At 41.0% G+C, this 20000-nt stretch overlaps 2 protein-coding genes across 10 annotated transcripts in view; both read left to right on the forward strand.

Annotated features, from left to right (window-relative positions):
* LOC138011214 (nucleolar protein 58-like) overlaps positions 1-7178 on the forward strand; it is a 14837-nt gene extending 7659 nt beyond the window's left edge. Inside the window, exons 7-8 of one of the 2 annotated variants that reach the window (XM_068858172.1) lie at positions 3058-3198; positions 5601-6564. In XM_068858172.1, coding sequence (XP_068714273.1) covers positions 3058-3198; positions 5601-6196 — 737 coding nt within the window. In that variant the 3' untranslated portion in view covers positions 6197-6564. Of the gene's footprint in view, positions 1-3057; positions 3199-5600 lie in introns of both variants that reach the window. The other variant, XM_068858171.1, reaches the window with a different exon arrangement.
* Positions 7179-8191: 1013 nt separating this feature from the next.
* LOC138011217 (uncharacterized) overlaps positions 8192-20000 on the forward strand; it is a 34415-nt gene continuing 22606 nt past the window's right edge. Inside the window, exons 1-3 of one of the 8 annotated variants that reach the window (XR_011124648.1) lie at positions 8243-8790; positions 8891-10969; positions 17953-19554. The gene's annotated coding sequence lies outside the window, so the exon portion shown is untranslated. The other 7 variants (XR_011124649.1, XR_011124650.1, XR_011124652.1 and 4 more) reach the window with 7 other exon arrangements.

Raw genomic sequence — 20000 nt, forward strand, 5'->3', positions numbered from 1 at the left:
GGTAAAAACCTTTCATCTCTTCAACGATCGATCCTCTCTTGGGTTCCAGTCCTTGCCCGACAGGTCACGCAAAAGCGTGACAAACGAACTTTTCCAAGAGCTTTGCAAAATCACATCGATTTTACTCGTTCAGATCATCGGTGACCCCTATTTTTTTAATCATGAATCACTTACTTTACTTACTATCTACAAAATATGATGAAATGAAAAAATTCTCACCGTAAGAAGTTATCTTTTTTTAACATTTTCTTTCCTCGTGCCATCGAATTCTGGTAGTGGTTGCAACGGATAGAGCTTACAAAAACGCTCGTCGAGGATGAACTCTACTGTTTACCACATCCCTAGCGGCATACAATTATCTAAAAATCTCACTCCTAAAAACCTATGCACGGTAACTTTCACTCCAACAGTTTATTTTTATGATTTTCGATGGATGAGCAGATGAGCCTACATGTCGCTATTATGACCGATTTCTCGAAATTGAGGCATTTTTCCACTGCCATTTTCTCCGAAACAAAGTCGGTGACCCCCATTTTTTTTTTCATTTTTGGAGTAAGTACTTTATGACCTAACTCTAGGCGAGAAATGAAGAAAATCTCACCGTAGGAAGATTTTGGCGCGAACGTCCTTAAGCTCCCTATCGACGACGGCGACGGCAACGAGAACGCCACCTTAAATTATAAATTCGTGTTATTGTAATCACTTGTGACTATGTCAACCTTTTTAATAGAACAAGGGTATGGTAGTTCTTCAAAAATGGCACTGGTCGAAACGGTGCTTAATTTAAGGGAGAAAATGCAAAGTTATAAATCCTCAAGTGCTGACGTTCTTCATAGAACCTCAAATTTGGCTATTTCACGTTGTTGTTTTGCTGACGACGGCAAAGAAATGGACAAAAGTGAAAAACGCACGTGCAGAGCGTGCAAAGCTATTGTTTTTTTCCCACCAAACATCGCCGTTGCCGTCGCCGTTGTAGGGAGGTTTAGCAAAAGGGAGTTTAAGAAACGACAATAGGGAGTTTAAGAAACGACGACGGCTACGGCAACGACAACGCCAAAAAGCAGTAATATTATTGGTTAAAAGAACCAAAATGATCGTGCTGCACGTGCGGCACGCTTTTTTGAATCTTCTCTCCCGTACTCGTCAAAACTACAACGTGAAATGACCAAATTTAAGCTTTTGACGACAACGTGGACAAACTACAGTGAGTCTTTCAGTCTCGCTCTTTACTTTAAATCCAGTTACAGGCCACTTCGCCCATATTGTATAATATAAACAAGATTGAATAATAATGAAATACTTAGAATATCTCAAAGTTATATTTTGAAGTGACGTTTTCGCCGCCGTAGCCGTCGTGGTTTCTTAAACTCCCTAATGGCTACAGCAACGACAACGCCAAAAAGCAGTAATATTATTGGTTAAAAGAACCAAAATGATCGTGCTGCACGTGCGGCACGCATTTTTGAACATTTCTCTCCCGTACTCGTCAAAACTACAACGTGAAATGACCAAATTTGAGGTTTTGACGACAACGTGGACAAACTACAGTGACTCTTTCAGTCTCGCTCTTTACTTCAAATCCGTCCGTACCAATCCAGTTATAGGACACTTCGCACATATTGTATAATATAAACAAGATTGAACAATCCCGAAATACTTAGAATAGCTCAAACGTATCTTTTGAAGTGACGTTTTCGTCCCCGTAGCCGTCGTGGTTTCTTAAGGGAGCTTAAGCAACGACAACGGCGACGGCAACGAGAACGTCATCTCAAAATATGAATTTACGTTGTTGTAATCGCTTCGTGACTATTTCAACGTTTTTAATATGACAAGGGTGAGGTATTTCCTCAAAGATGACACCAGTCAGAACGGCACTCCATTTTAGGAGAGAAAATGAAAATTTATCCTCAAGTGCTGACGTTCTTCATAAAACCAAAAACTTGGCTATTTCACGTTTTTGCTTTGCTGACGACGGCAAAGAACGGACAAAAGTGAAAAGCGCACGTGCAGGGCGTGCAAAGCTACTGTTTTTACCCACTAAATATGCAAATTTGTGACGTTCTCGTTGCTGTCGCCGTTGTCGTTGCTTAAGCTCCCTTTAAACTCCCTAAAGACGACGGCTACAGCAACGAAAACGTCAATCCAAAATATAACTTAGCGCTGTCGCAAGTATTTCGCGATTAATCCGTCTTGTTCACATTGTACAATACAGGCGAACTATCCTGTACCTGGATGGGTACGAACGGTTTAAAAGTCAAAACTGAAAATGACTTTTTCATTGTTATAAGCTCACGTTGTCGTCAAAACCTAAAATTTGGTGATTTCACGTTGTTGTTTTGTGGAGTACGGCAAAGAAATGCACGGAAAGTCGTGTAGCACGTGTAGCACGAGTATTTTTCCTTTTTCAACCAATAATATTCTTGCTTTGTGGCATTGCCGTAGCCTTACCCGTCGTCTTTGCTAAAACTCCCTAAAAATTGCTTACGTTCCCTATTAGGGAGTTTAAGAAATCACGACGGCTACGGAGGCGAAAACGTCACTCCAAAATATAACTTTGAGCTGTTTTAAGTATTTCATGATTATTCCATCTTGTTTATATTATTCAATGTGAGTGAAGTGTCCTAAAACTGGATTGGTACAGACGGACTGAAAGATTCACGGTAGTTTCTCCACGCTGTCAAAACCTTAAAATTGGTCATTTCACGTAGTAGTTTTGACGAGTACGGAAGAGAAATGTTTAAAATGCGTGCCGCGCGTGCAGCACGAGCATTTTGATTCTTTTAACCAATAATATTACTGCTTTTTGGCCGTTGTCGTTGCCGTAGCCGTCGTCGTTTCTTAAACTCCCTTAAATTATTCGCGCGAGGGACAGGAAAAGGCAAATTAACGAGCGGCTTAAGCCGCGCGGAGAATGGGCTAAAATTCATGACAGCCCCATTCAAACATGAGTCAGTCATTCTGTCGTTTAGAGTCAAGACCTGTAGCAGTCAAATTTTCCAAAGCCAATTTTTGTCTGTTTCTTCTTTTACTATTTGTTTGTTTGTTTTATGTTCTTAGCCAGTACTATCAAAGGCCAGATGAGTGTCTTGCAATCATTGTCCATCCCTCCAGCCATCCTGCCTGACCCATGTGATTACACAGCTGTCCCAAGACAGACACACAGTAGATACATTAAAAAATGGGAACCGTTTGGGTGCAGTAAGTATAATCAGAAACCCATAAGGGTTGAAACGTGTAACGCGCGTTCACAGCTTCCGAATATTCAGTGCGAACTGATTGGTTGAATGTTTCAGTGCTAAGTACCATATTTGGAAACCCCTCGCTCTTGTTGTTCCAAATATGGTACTTAGCAAGTTGAATATTCAGAAACTTGTTTCCAAGCACACGAGGGGCCGTTACACGTTTCAACCCTTATGGGTTTCTGGTATAATACAATAAAAATGTTATGATAGACAATTCACTGTCGAAACTAGAAATGTAGAAAGATGGCGGAGAATGAAGAGATAAAATTTTTCGATGATGACTCGGAGATACTCGGGAAAAAAAATCCGAATGTCCTTTAATAGCTTAGTCTCCTGGCGCACAGTGGTTGGGGATTCGAACTACTAATCCCGGAAAGTCAGTGATTCGAGTGCATTTTGGAGCATTCGGATTTTTCCGAGTATTTCTGGGGTAACATCGAAAAAATACACCTCGTCGTTCGTTCATTCATCGAGGTTGGCATATGCCGTCTCCTTCGCTACAAATGGGAGAACATAATTTATGTACAAGCATAAGTTGAAGCTCATGGGCGGCCATGCTGGTGAAAGGCAATAGAGATCGTATCTCGAGCCTCGAGTTGATGTGTTTGGAAGCGAGTTTAAGAGATGCAAAACAAAAGTTTTCAGTCCCTCGGGACTCAAAATGGTCCCCATGTGAAAAAGGCCCTATTTTTTTTTTAATGGTATGCGAATGATGTCGTCGTTATCGTAAGGTTTTTGGCAGTTGTTACTAAAGAACAGGTTGAGGAAATGAATCAAAATGAAGCGCAATTTGTATGGTAAATCCCAATAGGCCAGTTTCGTATTCTAACGGTTGGACTGGATCTAGCATGAAATGGAGGCTAATGAGGGCAAATTAATTTGCATTTGAGAAGATTTGCCCGCATCAGCCTCCATTTCATGCTAGATCCAATCCAGCCGTAAGAATTCGAAAATGTTCTATTGGTAGACGCACCGGCATCGCAGAGGTTTTTTACCAATCTCTATGCAAGGCATAGCGAAGTCAAGGCAACTGTCACTTATATCAAATGAGCCAATCAAAGTCTTAAGAAATTACAAGCAGCCTGTGTTTTGCGCGGGAAACGAGCAAATCGTTCGGTTCGAAAACATGTATATAGTTGGACATTTTGGCGCGAGATTTTAAAGCCAATTTGGAGTTCAAGTGACTTCGACGGGTACTGCAACTACAACGCCACGAAGCAAGAATATCATTGGTTAAAAGAGGAAAAATCATCGTACAACACGCATTTCAGTGCATTTCTCCGCTGTACTCCGCAAAACAACAACATGAAGCTGAGACCAAATTTCAGGTTTTGAAACGTGACAAAGGAAACAAAACTAAACTGATGAAGATGTCAAAGGGTGTCGTAATGCAACGTAGAGACGAAACAGCCTTCCAAAGGATCTGAAACGAACCGTTTGTTTTCTAGCTTTACCATTGAGCCGTTTGCACCAATATATTAGGGAACTTAAGCAACGACAACGGCGACGGCAACGAGAACGTCACAAATTTGCATATTTTGTGGGAAAAAACAGTAGCTTTGCACGCCCTGCACGTGCGTTTTTCACTTTTGTCCATTTCTTTGCCGTCGTCAGCAAAACAAAAACGTGAAATAGTCAAATTTGAGGTTTTAAGGAGAACGTCAGCACTTGACGATAGAGTTTCATTTTCTCCCCTAAATTAAGCGCCGTTCCGACCAATGTCGTTTTTGAGGAACTACCACACCCTTGTCATATTAAAAGGGTTGACATGTTTACGAAGTGATAACAATGACGCGAATTTATATTTTGAGATGACGTTCCCGGTGCCGTCGCCGTCGTCGTTGCTTAAGTTCCCTATTTATACCAGCAGTAATCAAGTATTAGTGGGGTGAGTTTGATTCCTGTTTTGTCATGTCATGTTATGAGACATTTGGTACTGTCGGACGGTCACCCATCCAGGTATTAACCTGTCCGACAGGGCTTGACTTCCCTTGGGCAGGCTGTAACACTATCACATGAGATCGAGATTATTCGTGCCAGAACAAGATGGCGTCCAAACGCTGAAATCGTATGCATGACGTTCGATACCCGAGGGACATCCCGCGGAACTGACGGGATTACAATGCGATTTCCTCTAACGCAATGGTAGTTCCCCCTTGAAGAAGATGGAATATTTTCGAAATACTTGCGATAGCATTAAATTATATTTTAAAGGGACCTTTTCCTCGACGTTGCCGTTTTCGTTACTTAATTCCCTAATTTTCAATCATAGAAACTTTTGAAATGGAAAACTGCTTTGTACAAGAGAGTGACCGCGAGACCGATTAATATACGGCCTTTGTTGTCGCTTGCTTTCAGGAGACCCCTATCGGATGTCCCAACAAAAGAAAACTGACAAAGATATGGAAGAGTGTCTCGATGATAGTTCAGATGGAGCTAAGAAAAGCAAAAAGAAGAAAAAAAAGGGCAACATGGAGGAAACAGCTTCGAAAGTGTCTGGCAAAAGTACTGAGCCTTCGCAAACGAAGAAGAAAAAGAAGAAAACAGACAAGGAGAAGAACGAGTTTGATATTACGCGAGTAAAAATTGAACCCGGACTAGATTCCGAATCATCAGAAATTGAAACGGAGAGCCCCTCCAGAAAGAGCAGAAACGGTGGCTTTGATGATAGTGACAATAATAAACGTCGAGATGATTTGAATAGAGTTTGTACCAAAAAGAAAAGAAAGGCGGACAAAGGAGAATTCCTGGACAATGTTGAGGTAAAAAGAGAGGCGGGCACAGATGAAAGTTTGCCGAAACGTCGTAGAAAGGAAAGACAAAATGGCGTCGACGTGAGGGCTGTAAAGTCTGTGGACGAACAAGGTGATAGTAAACTTTCCGGATTTGGTGTGTGTCGCGTTGAGAATAAACCCCGGGAAACTCCAAAGAAATCCAAAAAGAACAGAAAGTAAGAGGACGAGAAAGCGAAGGAATACGTGAGGTGGAAGCGTTTCTGAACAGCAGCAAGATATTGAGAGCAAACATTTAAACCTTGTATGCGAGTTGCATCATTCGCCATTTCCTTCAAAGAAATGTTACTAAGCTTTTTCCATGCTGACCCATCGATACTCGGGGAAGAGTTTCCAGAACTAAAAACCCAAGAGACAAATGGAAGAATTTACGATTACGAGTTCGGACACTGAACCATAGGTGAATTTCTGTGGACTTTATTGTTTCCATTTTTCCTCATCTGATTCAACGTTAGCGTTTTTCCATGCATAAACTGTTTTTGAAAGATAAGAGAACTTATTAAACTGAGCTACATCTCTCTTTTTAATCGCCGTTGTCTTCCGTGTTTTCGCACGTGTTAGTTGGCAGAGAAGTACAGGAGGCTAGTTAGTGCAGTTGGGGGGGGGGGGGGGGTGACATATTCTCTTGTCCCCTAGGCACAATTTAATATTTTCCCGGAAATGTACTTTTGCCAAGTTCCCTTCCAAGAAATTCTGATCCATGTTCTCTTGATCCCCAAGAATAATTTTTAATTTCCCTGCAATTCCTCGTATTGAGTGTGTTCACGTGACGTCACGGCGGCTATGTTAGTGTTCCTAAACAATGGAAGAGCGGCCATGTTCTTGTACTCAACTAATCCTCAGCGAATTGAGCTCTATTATCATGCAAACGTTTTCCTTTGTTTCGGTGGAAAAACAAGGTCACTGATTACGTGAGTGAAAACACTATAAGTCAGATTTTTATGCCGAGTTATTTTTATAGCTTTTGCCTTAGAACACCGCCAGTGGTTTGTGACGGTGTGAAGAATACCACCCACTCCGCTACCCTGCTTTCTTATAGAAAAATTCACTCTTCGATATTTTTTTTCCTCATATGAACACAATTTTAGAAATTTCTCCGAACGTTGAACTATGGTTCCATGCAAATAAATGTCCCCTTTTCACGAATTAAGAGCACAGAGTTCTCTTGTTTCTTTAAAGTCATTGAAAGTATCCCTTGTTCCATTCCTTAAAAGTAAATTGCCATGTATTCTTCTTCCCTAACACTTATATTGGGGGATGCACCCTATAAGGACAGTTCTTAGCTTGGTGCTTATTTGTTGTGATGACATGAATTACCTTGTTGGTTATATGTTCTGATGACATGAAGCATCATTTTATTTGCGTCCGCCAAATTTTAGCTTGCTCTTCGTTCACCACACCAAAAGTTTCTTTAGGAGAGGTAATCGCATGGGCCAGAATAAAATTAAGGATTAATATCACGCGTATTTTGCATTGAGAAGTTGCAGAAATTGGCAACAACAAAGCACTGGTAAAAGTTAGCGTTACTTTTAGCTTGGGGTATAAACTTACTTGCCAGGTGATCTGGTGACGTAATTCAGAGGACTGGGAAGAAAAAAATTAACGCTGTATCCCACAACCGCGCGCGGCCTTGAATTCTTATTTTGGAATTCAACATTGCAGAGGCGAGGTTAGATCTCGTCGGTTCTACATGAATGTTCATTCAGTAACAGGAAATGTTGGAGACACAGAATAATCTGTTGAGTTTTGGCGATGGAAATACTGCAGGAAATTTGGAAACAAGACATAAGGCCGTGTGCGGTTGTGGGATACGGCGTTAAAATATTTCTTCCCAGTCCTCCAAATTACGTCACCAGATCACCTGGGTGAGGAGCAGCATTTGGGGGACACTTCGTGACGTTAATTGTTTGTATTGAGAGACGAGTGGCGAAGAGCAAGGGGACACTTCGTGACGCTTATTGCTAATCACTCGCATTTGTAGACATGTCCGCTGTCTGTCTCAGCCAATGCGTATTTAGCAATTTTTTCCCCTATGTGATAATGAACGATATTTGTGCATCCAGTCATCAGAGGAGTAATGTCACGTTCGATTATCCGCTCATCAGCAAAACGCAAATAAGGTTTTGTACTGTCTCTGTGAAACTACTGAAGAACGTTTCCGGTTGCACGTACAATAAATTTAAAGTAAAGGGAGCTAACACAAGCGATTCACCGTCCTACTAAGTAACAAATTCCAGCTTAGAGGTTGTTTTGTAACTGCTGATATTCGCGCTGTTGCAAGTGAAGTTATAAATTCAGAAGTGCTGGTTGTGTCGCTTAACATTCAGCACGTACAATAAATTTAAAGTAAAGGGAGCTAACACAAGCGATTCACCTACAACAAATTCCAGCATAGAGGCTGTTTTGTAACTGCTGATGTTCGCGCTGTTGCAAGTGAAGTTATAAATTCAGAAGTGCCGGTTGTGTCGCTGAACATTCAGCTTTGTTTTTATGAGTTAAGGTTAAACGCGCGCGCTGTTTACGTTTAATGTTGCGCGCGCGCTCCACCTGAATTTATATGTCGCAAGGCTCGTCGCGTAGAGCCTCTGATTTAAAGTCGCGTAATCTAAGATTTTTAGTTGTGCAGAAACAACCAAGCTAACCAGTTTTTCATCATGTTTGCTAACCAGATTTATTGTAATTGCTAACCAGTGATTCGCTGAAATTTTACCTGACCGTTTGCTACAGTGTACGTCAATTACGCAGACAGTCAAGAAGTAAGTTTTCAGTTAGTTTCTAAGGTTATTTGCGCTTAATTTTCTGTTTCTTTTGAACATTTTTAAGGCCGAGTGCCAACGCAATTTCTTTGTATTTTAGATCGAATTGTCTTGTTAAATTAAATACGGTTCTTTCTCCGAGTATTGGCGAGTTTGGTCTCTTGTTCAACGGAAGACCGGCCGTGGTACAGTGGACTGTCTTAAGAGTCTTCAGTGTAATTGCAAAGAAGCGTATAGCGAATAGAGGCGTGTAAAATCCTGGCTCATCCGAAGCAAGCCATCGACTCGAGACAACTTGAAATAAATCGATGTATTTAAGGTAGGGTTTACTTATGTAAAAGTTCGCCAGATCTTGAATTCTACGTAGTTTTCCGCGCTGTTTTTCGCGTAAAGGGATATATTAATTCCGGTCAATGGAGAGATATATTAATTATGTTTAATATTGATTATAGCCGATATCCGTTCATCCAGCCATTAGTATCACGTTCGATTATCCGCTCATTGAATTCTACGTAGTTTTCCGCGCTGTTTTTCGCGTAAAGGGATATATTAATTCCGGTCAATGGAGAGATATATTAATTTTGTTTAATATTGATTATAGCCGATATCCGTTCATCCAGCCATTAGTATCACGTTCGATTATCCGCTCATTGAATTCTACGTAGTTTTCCGCGCTGTTTTTCGCGTAAAGGGATATATTAATTCCGGTCAATGGAGAGATATATTAATTTTGTTTAATATTGATTATAGCCGATATCCGTTCATCCAGCCATTAGTATCACGTTCGATTATCCGCTCATTAGCAAAACGCAAATAAGGTTTTACACTGTCTCACTGTAAAACTACTGAATAACGTTTCCTGATGCACGGAAATAAATTTTGACATAAGTAAAGAGGGCTGACACAAGCGATCGAGGTGCGGTTAACCAGATGATATCTGTTTTGTAACGGCTGATGTTCACGCTGTTGCAAGTGAAATTGAACATTAGGAGCCAGTCGTGGGACAATCGAAGGATATATTGATGCGAAGTATGAAATCACGGACATGTTCTGAATGCCAAGTTCTATCTACAACCTGAAATTCATTTGATCGATATAGCGTAAGAAAGCAGTTTCTCCAATTGTTTGAGCATCGGGCTTTCGAGAGAGAAATCGCAGGTGCAAATACCCCGGTCGGAAAAATGACAGAGCTGGAAGTGCTGCCTTGTAATTTCACTTGCAAATGGTTAGACTTTCATGAAGATAAACATGAATAAAAATATCATCCATGTGAATATGTAGTTGGGCATTAGGCCTAAATCGTTTGAAATCGCCCCCGCATCTGATCAATACCATTTCGCATTTATTAGCAGACGGGTCTGTATAGAAAGAAATGGGACAGTGTTGCTGTTGTTGCTGTGAGACGTTGGAGCAGCGAGTCAAGGAAACCTTTCAGGAAAGTGAAATTATAGACAAAGAGATTTGCGGGGCAAAGCTAGAGTATCAAAGGTCCACTGGCATTTGTCAGGTGAGAGAGAGCGGAGCTTTTGTTTTGACGTCGGAGGTGGTCTGGTTCTGTTTACTCTGTCAAGATAAGAGGATAACAATTCCTCTAAGAAACATCCGTGCATTTAGGATGATGAACTCATGTGGCCAAGGTCGACTAGTCTTTGATTTCGTGGATGATGTTTCTGGCATCGAAGATCAAGTGGTGATCGCTATAAGGGAATCTGGTCACTGGTTACGACAAATCAATAAAGCCATCTCCAAGGCGACAACAATTACGTTTTAGTGGTGCCCGTATGTGACAGTCCTGAATACTTTAATAAGGTTTTGGCAACTTCGGACACTGATTGTAACATTATCGCATCGAAAGAGCCAGCAAAACAACGCGAGTGACCTCAACTTGACATTTGGGGGACACTTTGTGACGTTAATAAACCTCTTGACAGTTTTGTACTTGGGTACCTGGCCTTTAAATGAAAGTTTCCACTTCCTGCTCCCGTTTGACCTTGTAGCTCAGTCGGTAGAGCGGCGGAGATCGGGCAATATCACGTTCGATTATCCACTCATTAGCAAAACGCAAGTAAGGTCTTAAACTGTGTCACTGTCAGTGTGAAACTACTGAAGACCCATTCCTGCTGCACGTATAATAAATTTTGACGTAAACAAAAGGAGCCAACACAAATTCAACTTAAAGGTGAGTTTAGCAGATGCCAGGATGTCTGTTTTGTAATGGCTGATGTTCACGCTGTCGCAAGTGAAGTTCAATATTAGGTGCCGGTCGTGAAACAAGAGAGAGATAGATTAATTCTGGTCAATACGCCAGGCCCATGGAACGTTGTTCAAAAGCCTATTATCACTAATCTACAGCTATTTACGGTTAAATACAAATTAACCAAGGTTTGAGGTTTGTTCGCCGAAAAGGCCTCGAAAGTCCACGATCTGTTCCGGTTCGGTGACCCTATGACGTCAGCTTTAGATAGATAAAGCGTTTATTACTGGGTTGCCTATGGGCAAACCCAGTCGAGGTCTACGTTTAGTTTGTTTGTTTTCTTTTTTTTTTTTTTTTTGTTTTGTTTGTTTTTTTTTTTCCGTGTCGGTAAAAGTCTTGCCTGTCACTCCCCTGGTAAGTAGTGTCTTTGTGTATAGAGCCTTCTGCGCGTATTTTCTTAGGATCGAGAGGGTAGTGGAACTGCGTAGATTTCTCTTGTGGACACAGAGAATCATTAACTTAGCCTGCAATGGCGTCGAAAGTCATGCAACGCGAATGGCGTTTTAGTAGATCCTTAAACAAAATATACCCTTATGGAGCTCAATAATGGAACGTCAGTTGGATAAACTAGGCATGAATCTCAAAAGCGACGAGTACTGGACTTCGACAACAATCTATCGCCCGTCGAGACGAAATCAAAGTTAGCTGTATTTACCTGAAGTACATGGTAATTTGACACAATTGAGTTTCTTGTCTTCACGCACGCAATGAAATAGGAAGAGGTTTTCGCCTCTAAGAGCAAATACGTTGTTTGTTTCAATAAAATTTTCGCTGGAAAAGGATTCTGTGGTATTTTCTGCCTTTGTGAATTATAATATCATGTTGTGTATTGAATTTGCGAGCTTAAGGTTGAAATGTGATATGGGAGAAGTTTTTTAGTATTGCTCTGTAAGCAGGAAGGGTTCACAGGCCTGTTGGAAGCGTGCTTGAGTTTCAACAAAATGAGCCCCAAAATCAGTGAAAACTTGTGACGCAGATGAATAATAAAGTAGCTGCTATTTCCAAAATGATGGAATTACCTGGTGATAAATAACATCGTACGTGTCTTGGAGAGTAAATTTTGACTTTGCATAAACAAGAGTTGGGCGATTGTGATCTTTGTTTTGACTTCGCTCATTTCATTGTCAAACTTTATAACACTTGACAGAAAAAGAAACTTACAAAAACCCGGTATCTTGCCATCATTTGACACAGATGCTTCACTGTTTGGCGAGTAAACATGCCGCGGTAACTTAATCACGGCGCCCGCTGAATTCAGGCCATGTCACTTTCGATTTTGCAATTTACTTGAACGTAGCAAAAATCTCCCAAAATGTTTGTCGCTGATCGTAACTTTTTATATTCTATATTCACGGTTCAAAATTAATGTTGTTTTCATGTCGTAAATATTTTATTCTCGATCGACCGTCCGGGAAACTTCCTTCTGCTCTTTCTGAAAACTGTGTATCAATAGTTATTTACTTTTTCATCAATATTTGTTTTACATAAAGCAAGCTAACAGAATCTGTACCTTGCTGAGTTCACATTTGTTAGCGTTAATAGTATTTTCGGTCAGATGTTTCTGTTTTTTATGAGGGGTTTATTGTTTTGGTCTCCCATCCCAACACTAAGCCCGCGAAACAGGGCTTGACTTCAGTGAAGTTTAGTATTACAAAGTTTTCGGATGCTCATAGGGCACACTTGTGGTGAAAAGAAGTTGTGAGGGAACTTGAAAATTATCAACATGTCAGCCCAGAAGCCAATGTTTGTCGCTTCTCTTTTATTTGTTATTCTTCAGAGACTGGAATGCTGTATTTCAATACCACACAATTCAGTGCCTTCTGATTTTCTGTAGCACGTACCACAGGCAAGCCAGTGTATGCTTCACAGAAGCATCTAGTTGAAATACAAATCGCAGTCAAAAGACTGAATTACTTGTAAAAACTATTTACAATAATTTAATAACATGTAAAATACAATGTAATATAATATCCTAAACTTAAACTTTTTTACGAAAACTAACACATCTGAGAGTTATTAAAAGTATAAAAGTATGAACATAGTATAATACGTAGCTAAATGTTATATTAAGATCTCAACAACTGAGAGGCGTAATGCATTATAAACGAACTTGAAAATCTCTTTATCTTACAAAGTGGAAATCTAAATTTTCTGCTGTTCCTAGTTCTGTAGGTTATGGCATTAAGCGGCGGGAGAAGGTGATGGAGTTTGTGCCCCTTATTATCGACTATTTCCATAAACAGTTTGCGGCATAAAAGCTCCCGTCTATCATGAAAAGTGGACATGCTAGATTTAGTTAGCGCCTCACTATAGTTAAGGTCGGGATATATTATCCTTAACGACGTACCTTTTTTGGATCCTTTCCAATTGATCCGACAAGTACGCAGGCAAACTTGAGTGAAATGACTGACAGGCATGCTCTAGTACTGATCTTATGCAAGCACAATAAAATTGAAGCAGAGATATACAGTCAATATCTGCGCGCTTAAGTTGTTTTAAAAGATAAACTCTTTGTGATGCCTTTACGGTGACATTGTCAATACATACATACATACATACATACATCTTTATTTACCCTTGGATTTTTAGAGTAGCTTGGTGTAGCTAATATCTCCGAGCATTTACCCTCCCAACCATGATACACCACAGAAGACAGACCACAACACCGGGAACTACATGCCCTACTCTTTGCGACAAGTGTGCGGGTTCTTTTACGTCCCACAGTGGCAATTACCAAAATTAATGAAAAGTGCCCTCTGTCTCAGCCAATCAGGATTCAGTGGTTTTGCCCTCTATGTTTATTTGCATGCCGACACCTGTGCATCCAGCCATCAATGGGGCAATATCACTTTCGATTATCCGCTCACTAGCAAAACGCAAATAAGTTCTTTTAATCTGTGTCACTGGGAAACTACTGAAGATCCGGACGCGTGTCGTCTTGCACGTATAATAAATTTTGATGTAAGTAGAGGGAGCTAACACAAGCGATCGAGTGAAGTCTTCACCCAAACAACTTCTAACTTTCGGGTGAGTTAAGTAGATGATATATTTTTTGTAACGGCTAATATTCAGTCTTTTTAAACTGAAATTGAATATTAGGCGCCAGTCTTCAAACAGTAGTAGAGAGATAAATTAATTATGCCCAGTTGTTCAAAAGCCTATTAACAGTAATTCACGGTAAATACCAACCAAGGTTTGAAGTTTGCCCGCCAGAAAAGGCCTCTAACAATCTAATTTTTGATGAAAGAAAACAAAAAAGTCGAACTCAAAATTGAAGGCGAAGAATCTGGCGGAAACATTTTTGATCGGTAAATTAACTGAAAGAAAACTGTCACCTACATTTGGTATACAGGATCAGCCAAATCGAGCTTTGAATAAGGGACTGTGCAATAATTATCTAGAGGGGGGGGTTCTAAGATTAATAGGGGGGCCTGAACTTAAACCAAAGCGCAGGGTAGGGGGGGGGGGAGGGTAAGATGTAATTTCTTAAACATTTGAAGGGGGGCTTAGAAGTTAAACTGAGAGGTCTGATAAATTCCGAGTTGGTTTTGAACAAGCACTTCCGCTTCCCCAACGAAGGCAAGAAGGTCTAATGGTATCTGGAAACAAGGCACAATTAGTTGAGCGAATACTTAAGCATGCAGATGGTTCTGTAGCAAGAACATTTGATGAAGAACATCGAAGATGATGATTAAAACATGATGCCCTCCAGGTCTCATGATGATACCTCAAGTGATTCTGAGGAGGAGTCAACCGAGTATGAAGGTGGTTCATCAGGCGACGATTATGTGGAGCGCAGCTTCCAAGTTTTATTTATTGATGATGCAGACATACCAGAAGTACTGTAAAGGTAAAGAGGGATGTAGAGAGGATCGGAGGTTGGGGAGGGAAGGGGGGGGGGGGGTTGAAAGTAATCTCCCCTCTAGACGAGGGTGGACAAGAAGTTATTTTAACTTTAATTCAGGGGGGGGGGGGGTGCAACTTTATTTTAAGGCCTACTTTGCAAATTTTAGAAGCGCCCCCCCCCCCCCACCTTCCTCCAGATAATTATTGCACAGTCCCTAACTGGGCCGTGGTCAATATTCCTTCCTTCAAAATACTATTGTACTGGATGCCAATTGAGTAATCAGAGATACCTGAAGGGCACTGGCAATTAATTTGATCGATATAGAAAGAAACTCCAAAGCGTCTGTCTGAGTCAAAACCGACGACCGGTGGGTCGATTAGAGGGGGAAGGAACAGGGGGGTAAAATCTCTCTTCTCCCTACTTTGAGCCACTCTCTCCCTCCTCCGTAAACGTTTACCTCACAACACCTTCACGATCAAGAATATATATCTGAATACTGAAGACTGAATAGACCAATTATACATATTTGAGAATGAATGTTAAGGTACTTACATTTTAGGTCCAATGGGCTGGGAAATTTGTTCGTTTTGCAAACGTTTGATAACTTGGTTGCATCATCAGGCCCGTAACTCACAGGCCCCAAAGGTCCGCATTTTGATACTCAATATCCAAGTTAAGGAGTGCAGTCGGTTAAACTGAAGTTTAAAACTTAAAAGTGAGATTTAAACAAAATCAAAGAATGGAAAAAGCAGTAATGTATTCACTGGGAAACTAAAACTAGCTGCACTCATAGTTAATCGAGGGACTGGTTATGAATCCTTAGAACCTTCAAAAGCGAGAACAATGTTGTCGCAATCGATGTTGAAATTGACCGTGACCCTGCACAATCTTTTGTTTTCGTTTCGCACGGGTTTGCAAATTAGTTGCGCATAATTTAATCGAAGGATTTGATTGGTTATCTTCTCGAAGAAACGGTGTGTTTTGTGCAGGGTCAAAGCCAAAAATACGGACAAAAACATGAAACAAAGGAACTTATCGAGTTTCATAACCATCTCAATGCATTAACTATGCTGCACTCTAGTAGCCCTCGCCTCTCAAGCAGACGCTTGCGTTCCACGAGCGTCTGCTGAAATGAGCCGGAATTTACGTAGACCAATCACAACGGACTTCCAGATTTTGGAAGTGCACTTTAGACCCTGAAAAAACTGCAAGAAGTTGGGCATCGTGTGTTGGGCATTTACATGTTAAATCACTAAGTTAAATTTTTATCAAAGAGAAACTGGAGCGAGTAAAATTTCATGCTTTGACTTGGACATTCGCGGTTCTTCACAGAATGAGTACGGTAGAATTTGTATGGTTGAAACATCCCGTGCGATTCAAGTGTATTCGTGATTGATATCATATTTACATGTAGTTAAAACTACATTTCTTTCCGCGCTATTTCTCACAAATCAGTGGAGTCGTTTCTTTTGAATAACCCCATTTCTTGTAGTCCATCGGTTGAACTGACTTGAAGTTTGCTTTATTTTTCAAATCGAAGAAACACTGAGTACGAACGATCGGTTCGCAGCACAACAACATTGAATCAATTTTTAGAGACGGTCATCGCCAAACGCAGCCTGAAAATTTCAAGCTTATACGTAATGGATTTTCTTCAAGCTCTCTTTTTGCTACTGTCCTAATTGCATTCATTGCGCTTGAAGGTAATGGTTCTCGTGCAGTTTACTGAATATTTGTATTCGTCTTTATATATTTCCACGGCGCTTCCAATTTTACTAATAGATGAAACGACACCATACCCTTGCTAAGCACTCACTCACGAGGCGCAGCCGAGGGAGTCCGCAACAAATTTTGACCACTGAAATGGCACGTACTCGTTGACGCGAGCAGCGTGGTATAGACTCTTATCGACAACGGCAAATTAGGCAATCAGATTGCGAGATTAGCAGCAATTGTGGTAAAATATTCAGTTCCTACCGTGTACTTTGCCGTTACAATTTCTCATGTATTGCTACTTTCCTAAATAAACGAATCAGACAATAAAAAATACATTTCGGTAGTTTGGTCCACTTTGGCCTCGTTAGCTTCCCCCCCCCCCCCCCCCACATAAATTCCTGGTTACGGGCCTGATCATTGAGTATTCATTAACAAGCTTGTTACTCGCGACTCTGTCAGGGTGGTTTACTGGTCATCAACCGTGCCTCCCACCTCTGCGACCCGGGTTAAACTTTGGCCTCGGGTCGTATGTGAGCTGAGTTTCAGTCGGTTTTCTCCGGGTACTCCGGTTTTTCTCCCTCATGAAAATCGACTCCCGGCCTATTTCATCAGGCTGTGGTGCTGTGCTCTGAGGTCATACATGGGTCGTGTTCAGGGCCCGAGCGCCTAGCCGGCAGCACAGCTCCTTCGGCCCGACCTCGTTGAGCTGCGCCCTTAGTAACTCAGTCTCCGACTGCGAGAAAGGGCGATTAGCAGGTCAGATATTATTAAAAACAATCTTTTATACTCCTTTTGCCTCGTATTTTAACTTTGCGATTCATAAATTGGTAAGCCGAATTCAATTCAGAAAATTGTTATTTGTCATCGGATTCCCATAGAAACACTGTAATTTCTGACGGTAAAAATACTCCGTTTCCTTTTCTCCCACCTCTCTACTTTATCCCCCTATTTCCCCCCTTTCCCAACTCTTTTTGGGCCATTTCTCCATCCTCCCAACTCTGTTCCTCCCCCCTCCGATTATTTCAGCCTCGGGCTTTCGAGAGGGAGATCGCTGGTGCAAAAACCCCAGTCCATATGGCAAAATAACTGAGCTGAAGGTGCTGTCTTTGTAATTTCAGCTGCAATGATCAGACTTTGAAATCTAAGAATGAAAATACCAGCCTTGTGAATTAGGCCTAAATTCAAGAGGCACTTTAAATTGCTCTCCCATCTGAGGTTAGGGTTAGGGTTAAGGGTTAGGGTTAGGGTTAAGGTTAAGGGTTAGGGTTAGGGTTAGGGTTATGGTTTGGTAAAGCATTTATGTAGGTATGTATATGATCATTACCAGTTTGCGTTTTGTTAACAGTCTGTGCCAAAAGAAATGGGACAGTGTTGCGGTTGTTGCTGTGAGACGTTGGAACAGCGAGTCAAGGAAACCTTTCCTGAGGAAAGTAAAATTATCAACAAAGAGATGTTCTGGGCAAATCTGCAGTATCGAAGGTCCCGTGGATGTTGTCAGGTAAAAGGGAACGGAGCTTTTGTTTTGACGTCGGAGGTGGTCTGGTTCAGTTTAATGTGTTTAGACGAGACGATAACAATTCCTCTGAGAAATATCCTAACTGTTGAGGCAAAGGATAACTTTCTAGTCTTTGATTTCGTGGATGGTGTTTCCGGCATCGAAGATCAAGTGGTAATCGCTGTAAGGGAACCTCGTCACTGGTTACGACTTATTAATGAAGCCATCCCCAACGCGCGACAATAAGTTTTAACGGTACACCTATGTGACAGTCCTGAATACTTTAATGATGTTTTTGACACCTTCTGGCACTGATTGTAACATAAGGGCAGCAAAAGAGCCATCAAAGCAACGCACGTGACGTCCACGTGAAGATAGCGTGTATCTGGGTAAAAGCTAGCTCTTTGAAAATGTCATCACAGTCAATTTTGTTTCCTCACAGCTATTTAATTGAAAGTTAGAAATTTCGAGGCAAATGAAAGGTATAGACTCTATATAGGAGAAAGGAACAAATACCGTGTATTTTTACCTTTCGACACGCCCATCCGAAAACATTGGCTTTTTTTCCTTGAGCGGAACTCGAACCCACGCCTCCCTGATTACTAGTCGGACATGCTAAGCCACTACACCATCAAGGCTACCACACTGGCAACGCAGCAGATTAATGAGGTGACTTAGCAGCATGGGGATCCAATGTTTTCGGATGGGTGTGTCGAAAGGTAAAAATGCACGGTATGTGTTCCTTTCTCCTATATAGCTATTTAATTTAAATTACGACATTCACTGCTCGTGACGCACATTTGAATACTGCTTACATGAGGACAACGGACCATCCCATCCCTAACCTTGAAGACCCACGTTCAACCAATAGGCCTTTCCACCCTTTGTTTTTTTTTATTTTTATGGAAATTTGCATTCGTAGCGATCTGATTGGATGAATTTCAGCTTTGGCCGAATTTTCATACACGAAAATTGTTCCACGGCACGCAATGCCTGTCAGTTGAAGGTTGGCCTTTAAGCCCAATGAAAATGTTTATCGCATGTCATAGCTGGCCAGGGGCTGTCTCACTCAGCTAGCCTTACCTCTTTTTGGGATCGAAACAAAAAATTCCACATTCTTGTTACCAAGAAAAAAAATGATTTCACGAAAGCTATAGTTTCCATCGTCTGCAGCTAAGGATAACATGGGTTGAAAGAGGTTAATTACCTTCAAACTAGACTACAGCTGACCAGTAGTTTTTCAAACGTTGGCCAGTCATCATTGAGCAAAGGGATTTGATACTTCATGAGTTGGGAGGCGTACTTGAAATCGAGCCTTCTTACTAACTCCTCAGGCTTAGAAACGGCGCCAATACCATATAGCATTTTCTTGCGACTTGAGGCGAAATGTTGCATTAATTTTGTATTAATTAATAGTTAAACCATTCCATACATGAACCTCCTTTATCGAAAGTTTTTGTGATGTACTTGTGCTGCACCTTAATGTTGAAACTGGATCTTTTATCTATATATTAATTCAAAGCCCTTTTTTGATAAAATCGTAGAGAATGGAAGGTATAAAAATTAATGTTTTTGGGATGAGATATACCGGTAGTTTATAATGCATAGTGTGTGCTATAACTGAATCTTTTTTGGTAGTAAAAGGCGCAAATTCTTGAAGAAAGACCCTTTGCCAGTCACTTGCCTCGTTTATCGGTCATGCTAAAGTAAAGTTGTGTTTGTGGTATTTTATAAACTAATTCAATTAATTACTAAGCTTCTTTGTCTTCTTAAAAGTTGTTTTCCCTTTCCCGTAATTCACTTTGCCCCAGGCGTGTAATTTTCAGATCGTTGGACATGCATTGGAGTAATTTAATGGTTGTGACTAGAATGGATTCTCCAAAACAAGGTGATCTTGC

This window comes from Montipora foliosa, chromosome 7, assembly GCF_036669935.1.
Source record: "Montipora foliosa isolate CH-2021 chromosome 7, ASM3666993v2, whole genome shotgun sequence".
In the NCBI taxonomy this organism is placed as follows: domain Eukaryota; kingdom Metazoa; phylum Cnidaria; class Anthozoa; order Scleractinia; family Acroporidae; genus Montipora; species Montipora foliosa.